General features: G+C 45.7%; 1 protein-coding gene across 3 annotated transcripts in view; it reads left to right on the top strand.

Annotated features, from left to right (window-relative positions):
- The window catches only part of map4k5 (mitogen-activated protein kinase kinase kinase kinase 5), a 285,168-nt gene that overhangs the window by 253,112 nt on the left and 12,510 nt on the right, over positions 1 to 19,546 (top strand). For all 3 annotated transcript variants that reach the window (XM_070879237.1, XM_070879238.1, XM_070879239.1), the window contains 2 exons: positions 15,939 to 16,031; positions 18,720 to 18,790. In XM_070879237.1, the coding sequence (XP_070735338.1) occupies positions 15,939 to 16,031; positions 18,720 to 18,790 (164 nt within the window). The remainder of the gene's footprint in view (positions 1 to 15,938; positions 16,032 to 18,719; positions 18,791 to 19,546) is intronic.

Below are 19,546 nucleotides of genomic sequence, written 5' to 3' on the forward strand. Positions count from 1 at the left end.
TGAGACAATCCTTCGCAAACTGTTGACTGTAGAAACTCCGAACCTAAGTAAAGCCATAACGATAGCCCAGGCATTTATGTCCACCAGCGACAACACCAAGCAGATTTCGCAGAACAAAGAAGTTTCAGCCAGTACTGTGCATAAAGTAACGTCGGTTTTGAGCAGAAATGTACATGGCAGAACGTGCACGCCGGCTGTGGCCTGACCTCAATTGACCCAGCGTCCGTCATCAACTGTGAGGCAGTTAACACCCTGTTGGTGCTGCGGAGGTGATTATCGGCCCCTTCAATGCCGCTTTAAGCACTGTGCATGCAATGGTTGCAGAACAATGGGACACCTCCAATGAATGTGCAGGCGAGCTGCAAACCACCACGTTGCAGAGGAAGATCGATCTACAGTGGATCAGGCAGAATTGGAGCCTCGTACTGAGGAGGCAGAAGTGCACGGGGTACACACGTTCACTACGAAATGTCCACAATAATGTTGAAAGTTGAACTGAATGGCATTCCAGTATCTATGGAGCTGGACATGGGAGCAAGTCAGTCCATAATGAGTAAAAAGGCTTTTGACAGGCTGTGGGGAAATAAGGCACAAAGGCCCAAGCTCAGCCCCATTCACACCAAACTAAGGACTTACACCAAGGAACTAATCCCTGTAATTGGCAGTGCAGAAGTCAAAGTCTCCTACATCGGAGCAACACAAACTCCCGCTGTGGATTGTACCAGGGGATGGCCCCACGTTGTTTGGCAAAAGCTGGCTGGGAAAAATCTACGAACTGGGACAACATCTGAACGCTTTCATCCATTGATGACACCTCATGTACCCAGGTTCTGAGGAAGTTCCCATCGTTGTTCGAGCCAGGCATTGGAAGCTTCTCGGGGGCGAAGGTGCAGATCCATTTGGTTCCAGGTACGCGACCCATCCACCACAAGGCTCGGGCAGTACCGTACATGATGCGTGAGAAAGTGGAAATTGAGCTGGACAGGCTGCAACGTGAAAGCATCATCGCGCCGGTGGAATTCAACCTGACCTCGGCCTACATGACGCAGGAGCTGGAGGAGTCTTCGAAAGGCCTCACCTGCATCAACATGCACAAAGGTCTGTATCTACAACCGGTATCCGTTCGGGATTCGGTCGGCCGCAGCGATCTTCCAGCGGAACATGGAGAGCCTGCTAAAGTCGGTTCCTTGTACAGTGGTCTTCCAGGACGACATATTGGTTACAGGTCGGGACACCATGGAGCACTTGAAGAATCTGGAGGAGGTTCTTAGTCAGTTGGATCGCGTGGGGCTCAGATTGAAATGCTCGAAGTGTTTTTTCCTGGCACAGGACATCGAATTCTTGGGAAGGAGAATCGCAGCAGATCCACCGACGCCAAGACTGAGGCCCTCAAGAACACGCCACGACCACAGAACGTGACAATGCTGCAGTCGTCCCTGGGACTCCTTAACTATCGATAATTTCCTACCTGGGTTAAGCACCCTGCTAGAACCCCTACATGCACTACTGCGCAAGGGAGACGCGACTGGGTATGGGGGAATTCACAGGAGGCTGCCTTTAAGAGAGCTCACGCTGTCGGCATACAACTACCGTATATACTCGCGTATCATGTGACTTTTGAAGACCTAAATTGTAACCTAAATTTGGGGGGTAGCATGATGTGCGAGATACAAAATTTGCGGGTGTGAAGTGCTGGCCAAGATTAGGCTGTTAGGCTGTTAAGCAGACCGTATCCATTTACGGTAAGTCAAATAGTACATATGTATATCAAGTAAAGATGATTTTGATAAAACTGCTGTTTTACTTGCTGATACACACGTAATGTTTACGCTTTCCAAATCAGCTTTCCAAACAACCGTAAAATGTGTCTTTTCATGCCCTGTAGTTTTGATAAAAATACTTTTCTCGCCGACTTTATTAACGGTTGAGTTTGATGGCATATCAAAATTCACGGGTGTCTCATCCATGTTTCCAATGCACGATAACTTATAGCTGTTAGCTTTGCGATGTTTGATTACAAATGTTTGAAAACTAGTCACTTTTTCTTCTAATTCTTTTGGGAGTTTCTGTGCAATTTTTGTTTTTCTTCTTAACACTTCTTGCTTCTCGTAAAGCATAAAGTCTTATTTTAGATCGTGACCCGCGATTTGCGCATTTATAGGAAGGAGCTTCCTTCAATTTTTCTTTTTGTTTTCTCCAGTTTCGGACACGGCTTTCTCCGACACCAAACAGCTTTGCAGCTTTAACGTTGTTGCTTTGTTCCGCTTGTTACGTGTTGGGTACTTGTTAAACTTGTTTGAAAGCCTAGCCTAGTGTCATCTGGTATCTCAAAAAAGTGACTCGCATGATACATGAGATATATGATAAAAGCATGTTTTGGGGACGAAAATTTAGGGGTCGCATGATACGTGAGATCGTAGGATACGCAAGTATATACGGTATGTAATCTGCCACAGACCTGGCACAGAGAACTGCACAGATGCTCTCAGTCGGCTGCCATTGCCCACAACCGGGGTGGAAATGGCACAGCCAGTGGACTTGTTCATGGTCATGGAGGCACTCGAGAACAAGAAGTCCCACGTTATGGCCCACCAGATCAGGACCTGGACCAGATCAGGACCTGCACCAGCCAGGATCCTTTACTGTCCTTGGTTTAAAAAAAAAACTGTGTTGTCCATGGGAGCTGGTCCAGTGTCCCAGTGGAGATGCAGGAGGCGATTAAGCCGTTCCACAGACTCAAAAACGAGTTGTCCCTGCAGGTTGACTGTATTGTGGGGCAATCGCGTGGTCTTGCCCAAGAAAGGCAGAGACACGTGTGAACTGCACAGCACCCACCCAGGCATCGTAATGATGAAAGCCATAGCCAGATCCCATGTGTGGTGGCCAGGCATCGACTCAGATTTAGAGTCATGCATGCGCCAGTGCAACACTTGCTCTCAGCTGAGCAATGCACCCAGAGAGGCACCGCTAAGTTTGTGGTCGTGGCCATCCAAACCGTGGTCAAGGATCCATGTAGACTATGCGGGCCCATTCCTAGGCAAAATGCTTTTGGTTGTCATGGACGCTTGCTCAAAATGGGTTGAATGTGCGTTAATGTCTGTAAGCACGTCCACGGCCACCATTGAAAGCCTACGAGCCATGTTTGCGACGCATGGCCTGCCTCATGTCCTAGTCAGCGACAATGGGCCGTGCTTCATCAGTGCTGAATTCAAGGAATACATGACCCGCAACGGGATCAAACATGTCACATCTGCCCCGTTCAAGCCCGCATCCAACGGCCAGGCAGAACGGGCAGTTCAAACCATCAAGCAAAGCTTGAAACGTGTCTGAAGGCTCCCTGCAGATCCGGTTGTCCCGAGTGCTGCTCAGCTCCCGCACTAGACCTCACTCATTTACCGGGGTTCCCCCAGCTGAGCTGCTCATGAAAAGGGCACTTTAAAACAAAGCTCTCCCTTGTCCACCCTGATCTCCATGATCACGCGGAGGGCAAGCGGAAACAACAAAGTGTGTACCATGACCGTGCAAATTTGTCACGCGATATTAAGATCAATGATCCTGTGTTTGTGCTCAATTATGGACATGGTCCCAAATGGCTTGCTGGAATGGTCATAGCCAAAGAGGGGAGTAGGGTGGTTCAGGTCAGATTGGCCAATGGACAAACGCACAGAAAACATTTGGACCAAATCAAATTGCGGTTCACCAACAGCTGCGAACAACCTGAAGAGGACACCACCAACTTTGACCCTCCAACACACACACACACACAAGTGGCAACTGACATCCATGGTTGGCCGCGAAACCGAACTCATCATCCCCAGCAGCCCGGCAAGGCCGGCTGCCCAACAGCCCAGTGAAGAGCTGACCAACCCACCCACACCCACACCCACATTTGTACCGAGCGTAAAGCCCCAGATCGTCTCATCTTGTAAATAAGTGTACTGTTGACTTCATGGGGGAGTGATGTTATGTATTTAACCCTTTGTAACCTGCATGACACTTGACCACCAGAGGGTCCACCTGTTGGAGTCCCAAGGGATCCCAGCATCCCTTGGGAGCACAGTATTATAAGCAGGCCACCCACGAGGTACCTGTACTCTGGAATCTTATTAAAGGAGCTAAGGTCACACTTGCTCATTACACACAGTACTCAGCCTCACCCTTTATTATGAGTGTAACAAGAACATTGTAGATGGCCTAACTATAATCTTCCCAAAGTTCTCGATTCGGGAACTGTCCTTTTAGATTAAAAAATTGAACATGTCACTCCACTATTTAAGAAAGGTACGAGAGGGAAACCAGGGAATTGGAGACCCGTTAGTCTAACATCTGTTGTTGGGAAATTACTAATCTATAACTAAGGATAGAGTGAACAACTTGAAATTTTCCGGCTGATCAGAGAGCCAACATGGATTTGTCAAAAGTAGGTCATGCCTGACGAACCTGATTGAATTTTTTGAAGAGGTGATTAAAGTAATGGTCAGGGGAATGTCTATGGATGTTATTTATATGGACTTCAGAAGGCATTTGATAAAGTCCCTCATAAGAGACTGTTAGCTAAAGTTGAAGTTTCTGTAATTGAAGGCAAATCATTGACCTGGTTAGGAAATTGGCTGAGTGACAGGAGACAGAGTAGGGATAATGGGCAAGTACTCTAATTGGCTGGATGTGACTAGTGATGTCCCACAAGGATCTGTGTTGGGGCCCTAACTATTTATCGTATTTATTAACAACTTAACTGATGGGATAGAAAGCCACATATCCAAGTTTGCCGATGATACGAAGATAGGTGGCATTGTAAGCATAACATTACGAAGAGATATTAATAGATTAAATGCGCAAAACTGTGGCAAATGGATTTCAATGTAGGCAAATGTGAGGTCATCCACTTTGGACCTGAAAAGGATAGAACAGAGTACTTTCTAAATGCTGAAAAGCTAGAAATAGCAGAGGTCCAAACAGACTTGGGTGTCCATGTACATCATTAAAATGTCATGGACAGGTGCAGAAAATAATCAAAAAGGCTAATGGAATGCTGGGCTTTATATCTAGAGGGCTAGAATACAAGGGGGTAGAAGTTATGCTACAGCTATACAAAGCTCTGGTTTGACCACACCTGTAATACTGTGAGCAGTTCTGGGAACCACACCTTAGGAAGGATATATTGGCCTTGGAGGGAGTTCAGGGTAGATTAACCAGAATGATACTTGGACTCCAAGGGTTAAATTATGAGGAGTGATTGCACAAACTAGGGTTGTATTCTTGGGAATTTAGATAGTTATGGGGTGATTTGATCGAAGTTTTCAAGATATCATGGGGAACTGATGGGGTAGTTACAGAGAAACAATTTCTGCTGGTTGGGAAGTCCAGGACTAGAGGGCATAGTCTAAAAATTTGATCCAAGCCTTTCAGGAGTAAAGTCAGGAAACATTTCTACATGCAAAGGGTGGTAGGAGTTTGGAACTCTCTTCCGCAAACGGCAGTTGATGTTAGATCAGTTAATTTTAAATCTGAGATTGATATATTTGTGTTAACCAAAGGCATTAAGGGATATGGGGGAAGGGTGTGTATATGAAGTTGTGTCACAGATCAGTCATGATCTCATTGAATAGCAGAACAGACTCGAGGGTCAAAATAGCCTACCCCTGTTCCTATGTTGTCCACACTGCCTTTGCCCTAAATTTCAGCTGTGCCTTTTGACCACTGTATAGTGTTATCTACCCAACTGTTAAAAGCACAACTACGGACATCTACAGTGCAGTCACCTAAGCCAAAATTTGACTGACTACTTGCATGTACAAATATTTGAGTAATTATTCTAAAATGACAAATATGCATTTTTGAGACCTTCAGTCGATTGTGGAAGAAACTCGCACTGTTCATAAAATAAGAACAGAAAAATTAGAAGAGGAGTAAGCCATATGGCCCCTTGAGCCTGCTCCGCCATTCAATTAGATCATGACTGATCTTCGATCTCGACTCCACTTTCCCGCCTGATCTCCAGATCCCATGAATCCAAAAGTCTATCTCTCTTCAAAGATCCAGCATCCACAGCCCTTTTGGGGTAAAAAATTACAAGGTTTCCTAACCCTCTGAGTGAAGAAATTCCTTCTCTTCTCAGTCTTAAATGGCCGATCCCTTATCCTGAGACTATGCCCCCGAGTTCTAGAATCTCCAGCTAAGGGAGAAAACCTCTCAGCATCTACCCAGTCAATCCCCCTCAGAATCTTATGTTTCAATGCGATCACACCTCATTCTTCTAAACTCAAGAGGATAGCCCCAATCTACTCTACCTCCGGAATCAACCTAGTGAATCATCTCTAAGACAAGGATGTCCTTCCTCAGATAAGGAGACCAAAACTGTGCACAGTATTCCGGGTGTAGTCTCATCAAACAAAACTCTGTACAATTCTAATAAGACTTTCTAAGGGAGAAATTGGCCTGGTTTGCGCCTCCCGTTAGAGCATGTGTGGGGTGGTAACGGGGCACTAATGGATTCCCGAACAGGCACGGCGAAGTCAACGTCGCCCGCGAACTTCCCTGGCGGTTTTGTGTTGGCTATAAGCCTCAGTCCCTTGCGTCCTATTGATCGTGATGTCATCCGGTGTGCAGTGCCCCGTTACCCTGGATCAGAAATTCACTCTCTTTTCCCCCCCTGCCTGAGTGCCTGCCGTCAACAATGGCAGAAAGATGAGATGGTATACTGTTGGATGGCTGCTGGAGGAGCGGTATTTAAAGGCATTAACATCTGGTTTATTTGTAGTAGGCAAATAATGCTGCCTTGTTATTTTGAATGATTTCAGTGTTTTTCACTTTCAGAAGTTTGCTGGCTCATAAAAATTATTCAGTATCATTCAGGTGAGATTTCAAAGTGCCACATTTCCATACGTTAATGGGGCTGTACTGGCACACTGGACCTTGCCCTCCAGCATCAACGTCAGAGGCAGAGAGAAAGATTGCAAAATGTGGTCGGAGGAAGGGCTAACCGGGTTCTCAGCCTTGCTGTCCCAGGGTGTTCTGGGAGCACTTCTCCTATATCAATTTCACTGAGCAGGCTACATCGTTCATATGCCCGATACGAGATTCCCTCAGTAAGCGTGCTACTCGGCAAGCGAGCCCCAGGTGGGCAGAGGAAACGTTTCCAGGACACCCTCAAAGCCGCCTTGATAAAATGCAACATCCCCACCAGCACCTGGGAATCCCTGGCCCAAGATCGCCCTAAGTGGAGGAAGAGCTTCCGGGAGGGCGATCGGCACCTCGAGTCTCGTCGCCGAGAGCATGCAAAAATCAAGCGCAGACAGCGGAAGGAGCGTGCGGCAAACCAGTCTCCCCATCCAACCTTTCCTTCAACCACTGTCAGCCCCACCTGTGACAGAGACTGCAAGTAATTAGGAAAGCAAATGGAATGTTGGCCTTTATTGCAAGGGGGATAGAGTATAAAAGCTAGAGAACTCCTACAACTGTACAGGATATTGGTGAGGCCATACCTAGAGCACTGCATACAGTTTTGATCTCTATATTTAAGGAAGGATATACTTGCATTGGAGGCTGCTCAGAGAAGGTTCGCTAGGTTGATTCTGGAGATGAGTTGGTTCACTTATGAAGGTAGGTTGGGCCTATACACTGGAATTCAGAAGAATGAGAGGTGATCTTATCGAAACATATGATAATGAAGGGGCTCGACAAGGTGGATGCAGAGAGGATATTTTCACTCAAAGGGGAAACTAAAACTAGTCTCAGAATAAGGGAATGCCCATTTAAAACTGAGATGAGGAGGAATTTTTTCTGAGAGTTGTAAATCTATGGAATTCTCTGTCCAAGAGAGCTGTGGAGGCTGGGTCATTGAATATATTTAAGGCAGAGATGGACAGATTTTTGAGCGATAAGGGAATAAAGGGTTATGGGGAGCGGGCAGGGAAGTGGAGCTGAGTCCATAATCAGATCAGCCATGATATTAAATGGCGGAACAGGCTTGAGGGGCCAGGTAGCCTACTCCTGCACCTATTTCTTATGTACTTACGTAATTCATGCATTGGACTGTACAGCCACCTGAGAACTCACTTTGAGTGGACGCAAGCCTTCCTCAATTTCGAGAGACTGCCTATGATGATGCTGCATAACTTGGCCATCATGAGGATGCATCTATTGCCACCAGCCATAGCCGCACCACCTCGGGGGGGGGGGGGGGGAGGAGGAGGAGGAGGAACAGGAACACTAACAGCAGCGAGGGAGGAGGCAGACACTCAATCAGCCTTGTGGAAGGATGATCTGTGACCGTTTCATCAGACTTCGGTTCCAATGAATTCGAGGCCACTTCCCGGTTGCTCAGCACATCCCCATCATTCCATTAATTTCTCATTCCATATCACAGCGCAAAGCTGAAATGAGAAACAGCACCAAATCTGCCACATTGCATTAATAAATTTATCCAAATTCAGTGACCACACAAACAACAACAATATTAACTAATCACACTTGTGCAAACCCTTACTTCCCCTCTTACACTGCCTTTTCCTAATCTACTGCTCCTATGTAGTGTCTCCCCAGCAGCTGCAGCAGGGCTGATAGAAGGCTGCTGAGTGTCTGTGTCAGAGACTACAGATGGCCTTTCAAGATGCCCTCGACCAGCTCTGGGCCTGGAAGGCCCAGCTGTACACTGCCCCACCTCAGGATGGGCGGTGGCAGTGGGCTGGTTGGACGAAAAGCAGCGACAAATGAAATGGCGGAGTGGCAGTGATGGAATCAGGAATGCTGTCATCCTGTGGGAGGACAGCAGGCTCCTGCACCACTGACCCACTGCCACTCCCCTGGGGAAGCATCTCAGCATCCCTACCAATCTTCTGGAGCAAAGATTGGTGGCCTTTGGCGACAGTGAAATCCCCGATGGACTGTGGTGGACCCAGCGACAATGGCATGAAGCTGAGACTGCATGAGAGCAGTCTTGAGACTCGATGCCACCAACCATTGTCTGCATTATAGCACTAAGATGTTGCATGGCTTCTGCCTGTGCTGCAATAGAAGCTGCCACATCGACATGACACGCATCATGAGGTTTGGGTCCCCAGGTCTCTCTGGGAGCCAACCATCGTCTGCAGACTGGAAATGATGGGCTCCATGGTGTGCGCAGAGCTCTGTGCAATGTTGGAGGTGGACTCCTCCACGTTCGCTACCATGGCCGAGAGGATCTCCGGCACCATTGCCATTGCACCTATCATCTTTTGAGTGCGTGGCCATCACCCTTGTGAATGCCTTCCCATCGAGGTCCTCATAGAAACATAGAAATTAGGTGCAGCAGTAGGCCGTTCGAGCCTGCACCGCCATCCAATAAGATCATGGCTGATCATTCAAACACAGTACCCTTTCCTGCTTTCTCTCCATACCCCTTGATTCTTTTGGCCGTAAGCGCCATATCTAACTCCCTTTTGAATATATCCAATGAACTGGCCTCAACAACTTCCTGCGGTAGAGAATTCCACAGGTTAACCACTCGCTGAGTGAAGAAGTTTCTCCTCATCTCAGTCCTAAATGGCTTACCCCTTATTATTAGACTGTGACCCCTGGTTCTGGAACTCCCCAGCAACGGGAACATTCTTCCTGCCTCTAACTTGTCCAATCCTGTCAGAATTTTATGTTTCTATGAGATCCCCTCTCATTCTTCTAAACTCCAGTGGATACAAGCCCAGTTGATCCAGTCTCTCCTCATATGTCAGTCCTGCCATCCCGGGAATCAATCTGGTGAACCTTTGCTGTACTCCCTCAATAGCAAGAACGTCCTTCCTCAGATTAGGAGACCAAAACTGAACACAATATTCCAGGTGAGGCCTCACCAAGGCTCTGTAGAACTGCAGTTAGACCTCCCTGCTCCTATACTCAAATCCTCTGGCCATGAAGGCCAACATGCTATTTGCTGCCTTCACCGCCTGCTGTACCTGCATGCCAAACTTCAATGACTGATGTACCATGACACCCAGGTCTCGTTACACCACCTCTTTTCCTAATCTGTCACCATTCACACAAAATCTCTCCCTGTTTTTGCCACCAAAGTGGATAACCTCACATTTATCCACATTATACTGCATCTGCCATGCATTTGCCCACTCACCTAACCTGTCCAAGTCACCCTGCAGCCTCTTAGCATCCTCCTCACAGCTCACACCACCATCCAGCTTAGTGTCATCTGCAAACTTGGAGATACTACATTCAATTCATCATCTAAATCATTGATGTATATCGTAAATAGCTGAGGTCCCAGCACTGAACCCTGCGGCACCCCACTGGTCACTGCCTGCCATTCTGAAAAGGACCCGTTTATTCCAACTCTCTGCTTCCTTCCTGCCAACCAGTTCTCTATTCACGTCAGTACATTATCCCCAATATCATGTGCTTTAATTTTGCACACTAATCTCTTGTGTGGGACATTGTCAAAAGCCTTTTGAAAGTCCAAATACACCACATCCACTGGTTCCCCCTTGTCCACTCTACTAGTTATATCCTCAAAAATTCTAGATTTGTCAAGCATGATTTCCCTTTCATAAATCCATGCTGACTAGGACCGATCCTGTCACTGCTTTCCAAATGTGCTGCTATTTCATCTTTAATAATTGATTCCAACATTTTCCCCACCACTGATGTCAGGCTAACCAGTCTATAATTCCCTGTTTTATCTCTCCCTCCCTCTTGTTTTAAAAAGTGCTGTTACATTAGCTACCCTCCAGTCCATAGGAACTGATCCAGAGTCAATAGAATGTTGGAAAATGATTACCAATGCATCCACTATTTCCAGGGCCACTTCCCTAAGTACTCTGGGATGCAGCCTATCAGGCCCTGGGGATTTATCGGCCTTCAATCCCATCAATTTCCCTAACAATTTCCTGACTAATAAGGATTTCCTTCAGTTTCTCCTTTTCGCTAGACCCTCAAACCCCTAATATTTCTGGAAGATTATTTGTGTCTTCCTTAGTGAAGACTGATCCAAAGTATTTGTTCAATTGGTCTGCCATTTCTTTGTTTCCCATTATAAATTCATCTGATTCTGACTACAAAGGACCTAAGTTGGTCTTCACTAATCTTTTTCTCTTCACATATCTGTCGAAGCTTTTGCAGTCAATTTTTATGTTCCCTGCAAGCTTCCTCTCATACTCTATTTTCTCCCTCCTAATTAAATCCTTTGTTGTCCTCTGCTGAATTCTAAAATTCTCCCAGTCCTCAGGTTTGCTGCTTTTTCTGGCCAATTTATATGCCTCTTCCTTGGATTTAACACTATCCCTAATTTCCCTTGTTTGCCACGGTTGAGCTACCTTCCCCGTTTTATTTTTAATCCAGACAGGGATGTACAATTGTTGAAGTTCATCCATGTAATCTATAAATGTTTGCCATTGCCTATCCACTGTCAACCCTTTAAGTATCATTTTCCAGTCTATTCCTAGCCAATTCATGTCTCATACCATTGAAGTTATCTTTCCTTAAGTTCAGGACCCTAGTCTCTGAATTAGCGGTGTCACTCTCCATCTTAATGAAGAATTCTACCATATTATGATCACTCTTCCCCAAGGGGCCCCGCACGACCAGATTGCTAATTAATCCTCTCTCGTTGCATAAGGCCCAGTCTAGGATGGCCAGCTCTCTAGTTGGTTCCTCGACATATTGGTCGAGAAAGCCATCCCTAATGCACTCCACTGCATTGCTACCAGCTTGGTTAGCCCAATCTATATGTAGATTAAAGTCTCCCATGATAACTGCTGTACGTTTATTGCACGCATCCCTAATTTCCTGTTTGATGCCATCCCCAACCTCACTACTACTGTTTGGTGGTCTGTACACAATGCCCACTAGCGTTTTCTGCCCTTTGGTATTCCGCAGCTCCGCCCATACAGATTCCACATCATCCAAGCTAATGACCTTTCTTACTATTGCGTTAATTTCCTCTTTAACCAGCAATGCTACCCCACCTCCTTTTCCTTTCTGTCTATCCTTCCTGAATGTTGAATACCCCTGAATGTTGAATACCCCTGGATGTTGAGTTCCCAGCCTTGGTCACCCTGGAGCCATGTCTCCGTAATCCCAATTATATCATAATCGTTAATAGCTGCCGGCACAGTTAATTCATACACCTTTGTTACGAATACTCCTCGCATTGAGGCACAGAGCCTTCAAGCTTATCTTTTTAGCACTCTTTGACCCTTTAGAATTTTGCTGTAATGTGGCCCTTTTTGATTTTTGCCTTGGGTTTCTCTGCCCTCCACTTTTACTATTCTCCTTTCTATCTTTTGCTTCTGCCCCCATTTTATTTCCCTCTGTCTCCCTGCATAGGTTCCCATCCCTTTGCCATATTAGTTAGAAATATAGAAACATAGAAAATAGGTGCAGGAGTAGGCCCTTCGAGCCTGCACCACCATTCAATAAGATCATGGCTGATCATTCCCTATTCATCCCCGCCCCCCCCCCCCCTCCCTCCTGAGCACCACCATCCATCCCCCACCCTCCACCCGGCCCGGCCCGCGCTCAGTTGCAATCTCCCCAGAGCCGCAGGCCCTGAACCCCGGCCACTCGCCATTCCTCGGCCATCGTGCTGCTTATTTGCTCAGAAGGCGGCGCTTCCATGCTGAAATATAAAGAAGGATCAGAGTGTTAGGAGCGGGCGAGCTGGACGCGGGGTCGGCGCGGCTCTAGAGCCCAGGATGGCAGCGATGTGGCTCGGATTCTCTTTCTCTCTTCTCCCCCCCCCCCCCCCCCCCCCCCGCCTCGGGCAGGCCTGCGACACTCACCGAACCCCGGCTCAAAATTCAAAGTTTAACCCCTCCCCAACAGCACTAGCAAACACTCCTCTTTGGACATTGGTTCTGGCTCTGCCCAGGTGCACACTGTCCGGTTTGCACTGGTCCCACCTCCCCCAGAACCGATTCCAGTGTCCCAGGAATTTGAATCCCTCCCTCTTGCACCACTCCTCAAGCCATGTATTCATCTTAGCTACGTCCTGAGTCCTTTGCAGTAGAACTCGCATGTGAACGCGAACTCGCCCCCCGGGGAGTTGGCTCCCGAGATACGCTTTTCCCCCGGCCTTGCTGCAGCCTGCTCATTCCCGGTGCATCACCCAATGTAGACTCCTCTACTACACTTGCCTCTAAAGATCAAGTAGTGCAAGTATCTGAGGTGGTGTACGCAGGTGAAAGATGCAGTGACGCGATGCTTTGCTCTTCCTCTTCTCCTGCCTCACTCTCACTGGGGGGCTTGGGGACAGAGGCTGGTCATCTGGTTGCTGATTATATGAAAGCATAAAGACACAAGACTCGCGTTAAGGTGAGGGCAGGGGGTTAGGAATGATGCAAGGAATGTGGACCATATCCGGTGCTGGAAAGTGAGAAAGGATTCTGACTTGAGGGGGAAGGGGAAGGAGGGGGATGAAGATACCGTTGCCCCCAAGGGGGTCGACATCGCCGATGGCCACGGCGCCCACCGCCTGTTGCTCGATGAGTCACAACACTCCAAGTCTGTAAGCTGCTGGAGTTGCACATCACGCCCTGCTTATTCTCTGCTGCTCCCTCCTATTGTGGGCCATCTTGGGCTGCAAAAGAAACAAATGTGTGTGTCAGAGTGCAGCTTATGTATTTGGGAGATGTGCATTGAATAGCTGCAATGTAGGCGAGGCTTGAGATGTGGATGTGAGTTTTAGTAGGTGGAGATGCTTGCTGGAAGAGTGCTGGGGGTGTGGGGTTTGTGCAGTGTGTACAGACTGAGATTCAGATGCTGGTATGTAGGATCTGTTGAAGCATGTACTCACCCTGACCACCTGAGTGAGTTTGTTGAATTTCTTCCAGCGCCGTGTCAGGCTCCTGATGACCATACTGCTGGCCGAGACCCCCTGGGCCACTTCCCTCCTCCTTTCCCTGAAAACCTGGGGCCAGGAACAGCTACCCTCCTTCGTTCCATTCCAGCGATCAATGCTTCCAAAGCCTGGTCACTGAAATGGCGAGCTCTCTCTCTCGGACTGGTATCAGCCATGAGAATTACCGGATTCAGTTGCTTGCAGGTCGCCTTCACAGCCAGCAATGTTAATAATGAGGATCTGCACAATAATGGAACCTCCCCTTTTAAGAGCTGGAGGGAGTCAATGTGATGGATCATTCCCGATTGCATTGCACCTGAAATTCATTAGCGCTCTGTGGGTAGAGTCCCTGGTGCGCCCTACTGAGGTCATTAGCGCTTGATATAGCGCTCCAGTTCTTTCCTGGAGCGCTAACAGCCAACTTAGTGGAATCATAAGCGTCTGCTGCTAATTTTTCAATATTCCAAACGGGGCGTTACTGAATTTCTAGCTCCTTTACTCTTGTACTCCACCCCCTTGTAATAAAGGCCAACATGCCATTTGCCTTCCTAATTGCTTGCTGTACCTGCATGCTAACTTTGTGTTTCCTGTACGATGACATCTAAATCTCTCTCAACACCAGCATTTAATAGTTTCTCACCATTTAAAAAATATTCTGTTTTTCTATTCTTCCTACCAAAGTGAAAAACTTCACATTTCCCCACATTATACTCTATCTGCCACCTTATTGTCCACTCACTTAACCTGTCTATATCCCTTTGTAGGCTCTGTGTCCTTCTCACAGCTTACTTACCCACCTAGCTTTGTAACATCAACCCTGTTTGAATTTCACCAAAGATCACAACATACTGATCAAATTTTTGAAGAACCAAACATCCCTACTACCTGCATCTTAATCTAATAATTTATCAAGGAAATATGACAATCATGACAATTTCTGAAACGTCGATCTAACTGAGATACCTTCGATGCCGCCATGATCTCTTCATGAGCAATTAATCAAAGATTGCATTGGAACATGATTTTTAAAATCATCATCACAGGCAGTCCCTTGGAATCGAGAAAGACTAGCTCCCACTCTAAAAATGAGTCCTTATGTAGCCGAACAGTCCAATACGAGAACCACAGGCTTTGAAGATATCCTTGCAATGTTTCATCTGTCCACCTTTGGCTCATTTGCCGTGAAGGAGTTCAGAGTAGAGCGCTTGCTTTGAGAGTCTCATATCTGGCATGCGAACTATGCGGCCTGCCTATTGCGGAACTGATCAAGTGTGGTCAGTGCTTCAATGCTGGGGATGTTGACCTGGTCGAGGATGCTAACGTTGGTGCATCTGTCTTCCCAGGGGATTTGCAGGATCTTGCGGAGACATCGGTGGTATTTCTCCAGCGACTTGAGGTGTCTACTGTACATGAGGGCAGCTATTACTACAGCCCTGTAGCCCATGAGCTTGGTGGCAGATTTGAGGGCCTGGTCTTCAAACACACTTTTTTTCCTCAGGCGGCCGAAGGCTGCACTGGCGTAATGGAGGCAGTGTTGAATCTCGTCATCAATGTCTGCTTTAAGAGGCTCCCAAGGTATGGGAAATGGTCCACGTTGTCCAGGGCCACGCCGTGGATCTTGATTACTGGGGGGCAGTACTGTGCGGCGGGGACAGGTTGGTGGAGGACTTGCGGATGTTTAGCATAAGGCCCATACTTTCGTACACCTCAGTAAATACGTTGACTGTGACTTGGAGTTCAGCCTCTGTATGTGCGCAGACGCAGGTGTCGTCCGTGTACTGTCGCTCGACGACAGGTTGGGGTGGTCTTGGACCTGGCCTGGAGGCAGCGTTGGTTGAACAGGTTTCCATTAGTTCTGTAGTTTAGTTCCACTCCAGCGGAGAGCTTGTTGACTGAGGTGGAGCATGGCAGCGAGGAAGATTGAGAAGAGAGTTGGGGCAATGACGCAGCCCTGCTTGACCCCGGTCCGGACGTGGATTGGGTCTGTAATGGATCTGTTGGTAAGGATCATGGCCTGCATGTCGTCGTGGAACAGTCTGAAAAGGTGGAGCTTGATGCACAGCAGATTTTTTACTGTTGCACTTCTGTAATACATTTTCCACATTTTATTCTATTTCAGAAAATGTCAAAATTGTAAATCTACACGGTAAATTGAAATCGAGCAAAAAGTTGGCATCAGAGCTAAGTTTTGACTTTTGCATTGAATCAGTAGGTAAGTAAATTGCCCAATAGTTTGATGCATAAATTGTTGCAATTTTTTAGATAAATTTATGGAGTAAAATCTATTTCTCTAACTTTCAGAATGCAAAACCATTTTAAGATAGGCTGGTAGATTGGGTGGGTAGAGGGAGTGGGGTCATCAGGATCGCAAGTTCCGGGCCATTATTTATGAAGGATCATCTTGTGGAGGCAGATTGCATGGCTGAGGTGCTAAATGAGTACTTTGCATCTCTCTCCACTAGAGAGGAGGATGCTGCCATTGCAGTAGTAAAGGAGGAGGTAGTAGCGATGTTGGATCGAATAAAAATAATAGAGGGTACTTGAAAGGTTGGCACTACTCAAAGGAGAAAACTCACCTAGTCCGGATGGGATGCATCCTAGGTTGCTGAGGGTGGAAATTTCAAAGGATCTGGCCACAATCTTCCAGTCCTCCTTAGATATGGAGGTGGTTCCAGAGGACTGCAGGATTGCAAATGTTCAAAAAGGGGAGAGGGATAAACCCGTCAATTACTGGCCAGTAAGCCTAATGGTGGTGGTAGTGGGGAAACTGAGGCAATAATCTGGGACAAAATTAATTGGCAGTTGGAAAATGATGGGTTAATAAATGAAAGTCAGCACAGATTGTTAAAGGCAAATCGTCTTTGACCAACTCGATTGAGTTCTTTCATGAAGTAACGGAGAGGGTTGTTGAGGGTAGTGTGGTTGATGTGTATATGGATTTTCAAAAGGCATTTGACAAAGTACCACAGAATAGGCTTGTAAGCAAAATTACATTGGCAAAGGGACAGAAAGCAGAGAATAGTGGTGGATGGTTGTTTTTCAGACTGGAGGGAAGTATACATTGGTGTTCTCCAGGGGTCAGTATTGGGTGGCCATTTTTTGATGTATATTAATAACCTGGACTTGGGTGTACAGGGCACATTTTCAAAGTTTGACGATGACACGAAACTCAGAAATGTAATAAACAGTGAGGAGGATAGTAACAGACTTCAGGAGTACATATGGCAGATGATATTTAACGCAGGGAAGTGTGAAGTGATATATTTTGGTAGGATGAATGAGGGGATGCAATATAAACTGGTACAATTTTAAATGGGATGCAGGAACAGAGACTTTGTACACAAATTTTTGGAGGTGGCAGGACAAGTTGATGAGACATTTCCTTTTATTTAAAAAAAAAAGCATACGGGATCCTTGGTTTTCTAATAGGGGTATAGAGTACAAAACCAAGGAAGTTTCCTGAACCTTTTTTTATGAAACACTGGTTAGGCCTCAGCTGGAATATTGTTTTCAATTCTGGTCACCAAATTTTAGGAAGGATGTCAAGGCCTTAGAGAGGGTGCAGAAGAAGAGAGTTACTATACTGGTACCAGGGATGATGGACTTCAGTTGTGTGTAGAGACTGGAAAAGATGGGGTTGTTTTTCTTCGAGCAGAGAAGATTTAGAGATGTTGAAATGTATGAACCGTTTTGATAGAGTAAATGAGAAACTGTTTCCAGTGGCTGAAGGGTTGGTAAGAGGATGCAGATTTAAGATAGGCTATGAAGATTTATTTTTTTAATGCAGCGAGTTGTGATCTGGAATGCACTGCCTGAAAGAGTGGCGGAAGCAGATTCAGTAGTAACTTTCAAAAAGGAATTGGATAAATACTTGAAGGGAAAATATTTTCAGGGCTATTGGGAAAGAGCAGGGGAGTGGGATTAATTGGATAGCTCTTTCCAAGAACCGGCACAGCCATAAGAGATCGAATGGCCTCATTTTGTGCTATATTCTATAATTCTAAAGATATCAAGCTCATGCAGAAGAGCTTCAATGAGATGATATTAAGGATGAGAAGATTTAGTTCCAAGGAGATACTAGAGAAACTGAGGTGCTTATTGTTGGAACAAGGAAGGTTAAGGGGATGTCTGGAAAAGTATTCAAAATTGAGGTTTTGATGAGGTAAAGAAAGTGAAAACCATTTTTGCTGTTGACTCAGTCACTGGAGGGTTAAATCATCGCCAAAAGAATAGAAACATAGAAACATAGAAAATAGGTGCAGGAGTAGGCCATTCGGCCCTTCTAGCCTGCACCGCCATTCAATGAGTTCATGGCTGAACATGCAAATTCAGTACCCCCTTCCTGCTTTCTCGCCATACCCCTTGATCCCCCTAGTAGTAAGGACTTCATCTATAGAAAAGAATGAAGGAAGAGACAGGATAATTCTTTTTATAAGGGTTGTTAGGACATAGAATGCCATTTCAGAAACAGTGGTGGAAGCAGAATCCATAATAGCTTTTAAAAGAAGTGGACAAATATTTGATCAAGATGTTTAACAGGGTGTAAGGGGAAAGAAATGGGATGAAATGGATACCTGTCAGTGAGCCAAATGGTGGACTCCTGTGCTGTAAAATTCTACGATTCAAAATGTACTTGTTTGAAAATTAGGTGTTCAAATAATAAACATAAAATATTTATGAATAGGATTGTCAATAACCAAAAAAAACTCACATTGCCATGTGAATGTTTTGCAATTATAGTGCAATTATCCATAGTTTGAAATGTGTCTATTTTAGAAGTATTAGTAAAACCCTTGACTTAGACCTATATCCTTAACAAGAGCCTAGATACTATGCAGATTCAAATATGCAAAATGTATTTTATTTATGCAAATACACATTTCTCCCCCTTCCTTTTCAGTGTGTCTTCAGGACAGTATACTGGCCTTTTGGAAGCATGGTATGCAGGGCAAAAGCTTTAAGTCAAATGAAGTAAGTCCAATCTAATTACTTCCAGTTAGCAAATAGTTGATAATTATCCATAACATGTCCTGTTTCGATTGATTTTTTTTTTTGTCTATTCTGAACAAAACAAAACTGGTTTTCATGTTCATTTATAATTCAACATGCACAAACATAAAATTGTCTCGGCATGTATGAACATTTTGTTGTGAATCACGTACCATGAAATATTGTACGTTTCTTCATAGATTGTTTTCCCTTCCCATTTCTTACTGAGACACTGACTCGTACCCCTCTGGTACCTTCCCCAAGTTGCTAAGGAGAGAACAGGAAATGGGATTGGAAAATTTGCCCTCTTGGGCAGTTAACACTGACATGGGCATAACGGCCTGAATGGGGCTTTCTATACAATAACTTATGTAAGTTTTCCCTGTGAGCATTATTTGAATGACTGGGGAATATGGTCAAGCCCAATATCTGTGTGCATACATATTTCCTATTCTTCAAATTAGATTATTTTTTTATTAATAAAGCAGCTTTTTATCAGAACCTTGCCATTAGTTATTTGGCGTACACTTCCACAAATGTGTGAGATCTTATTTTGCAGGTTAAGGAAAACACACACATTCACTCATGTACAACAAACCTTTGTCCAAGTAGGATTAGTCAGTACAAAGGGTTTTCTTAAGGCAATGTTAGCAGAATATACAAATAAGGTGCTGAAATATAAACAATCAACAAGCACCTTGGTAACAACAAATGGAATGAATGTTAGTATCTGATTCA

The sequence above is a fragment of the Pristiophorus japonicus genome, chromosome 4 (assembly GCF_044704955.1).
Source record: "Pristiophorus japonicus isolate sPriJap1 chromosome 4, sPriJap1.hap1, whole genome shotgun sequence".
Classification (NCBI taxonomy): Eukaryota; Metazoa; Chordata; class Chondrichthyes; family Pristiophoridae; genus Pristiophorus; species Pristiophorus japonicus.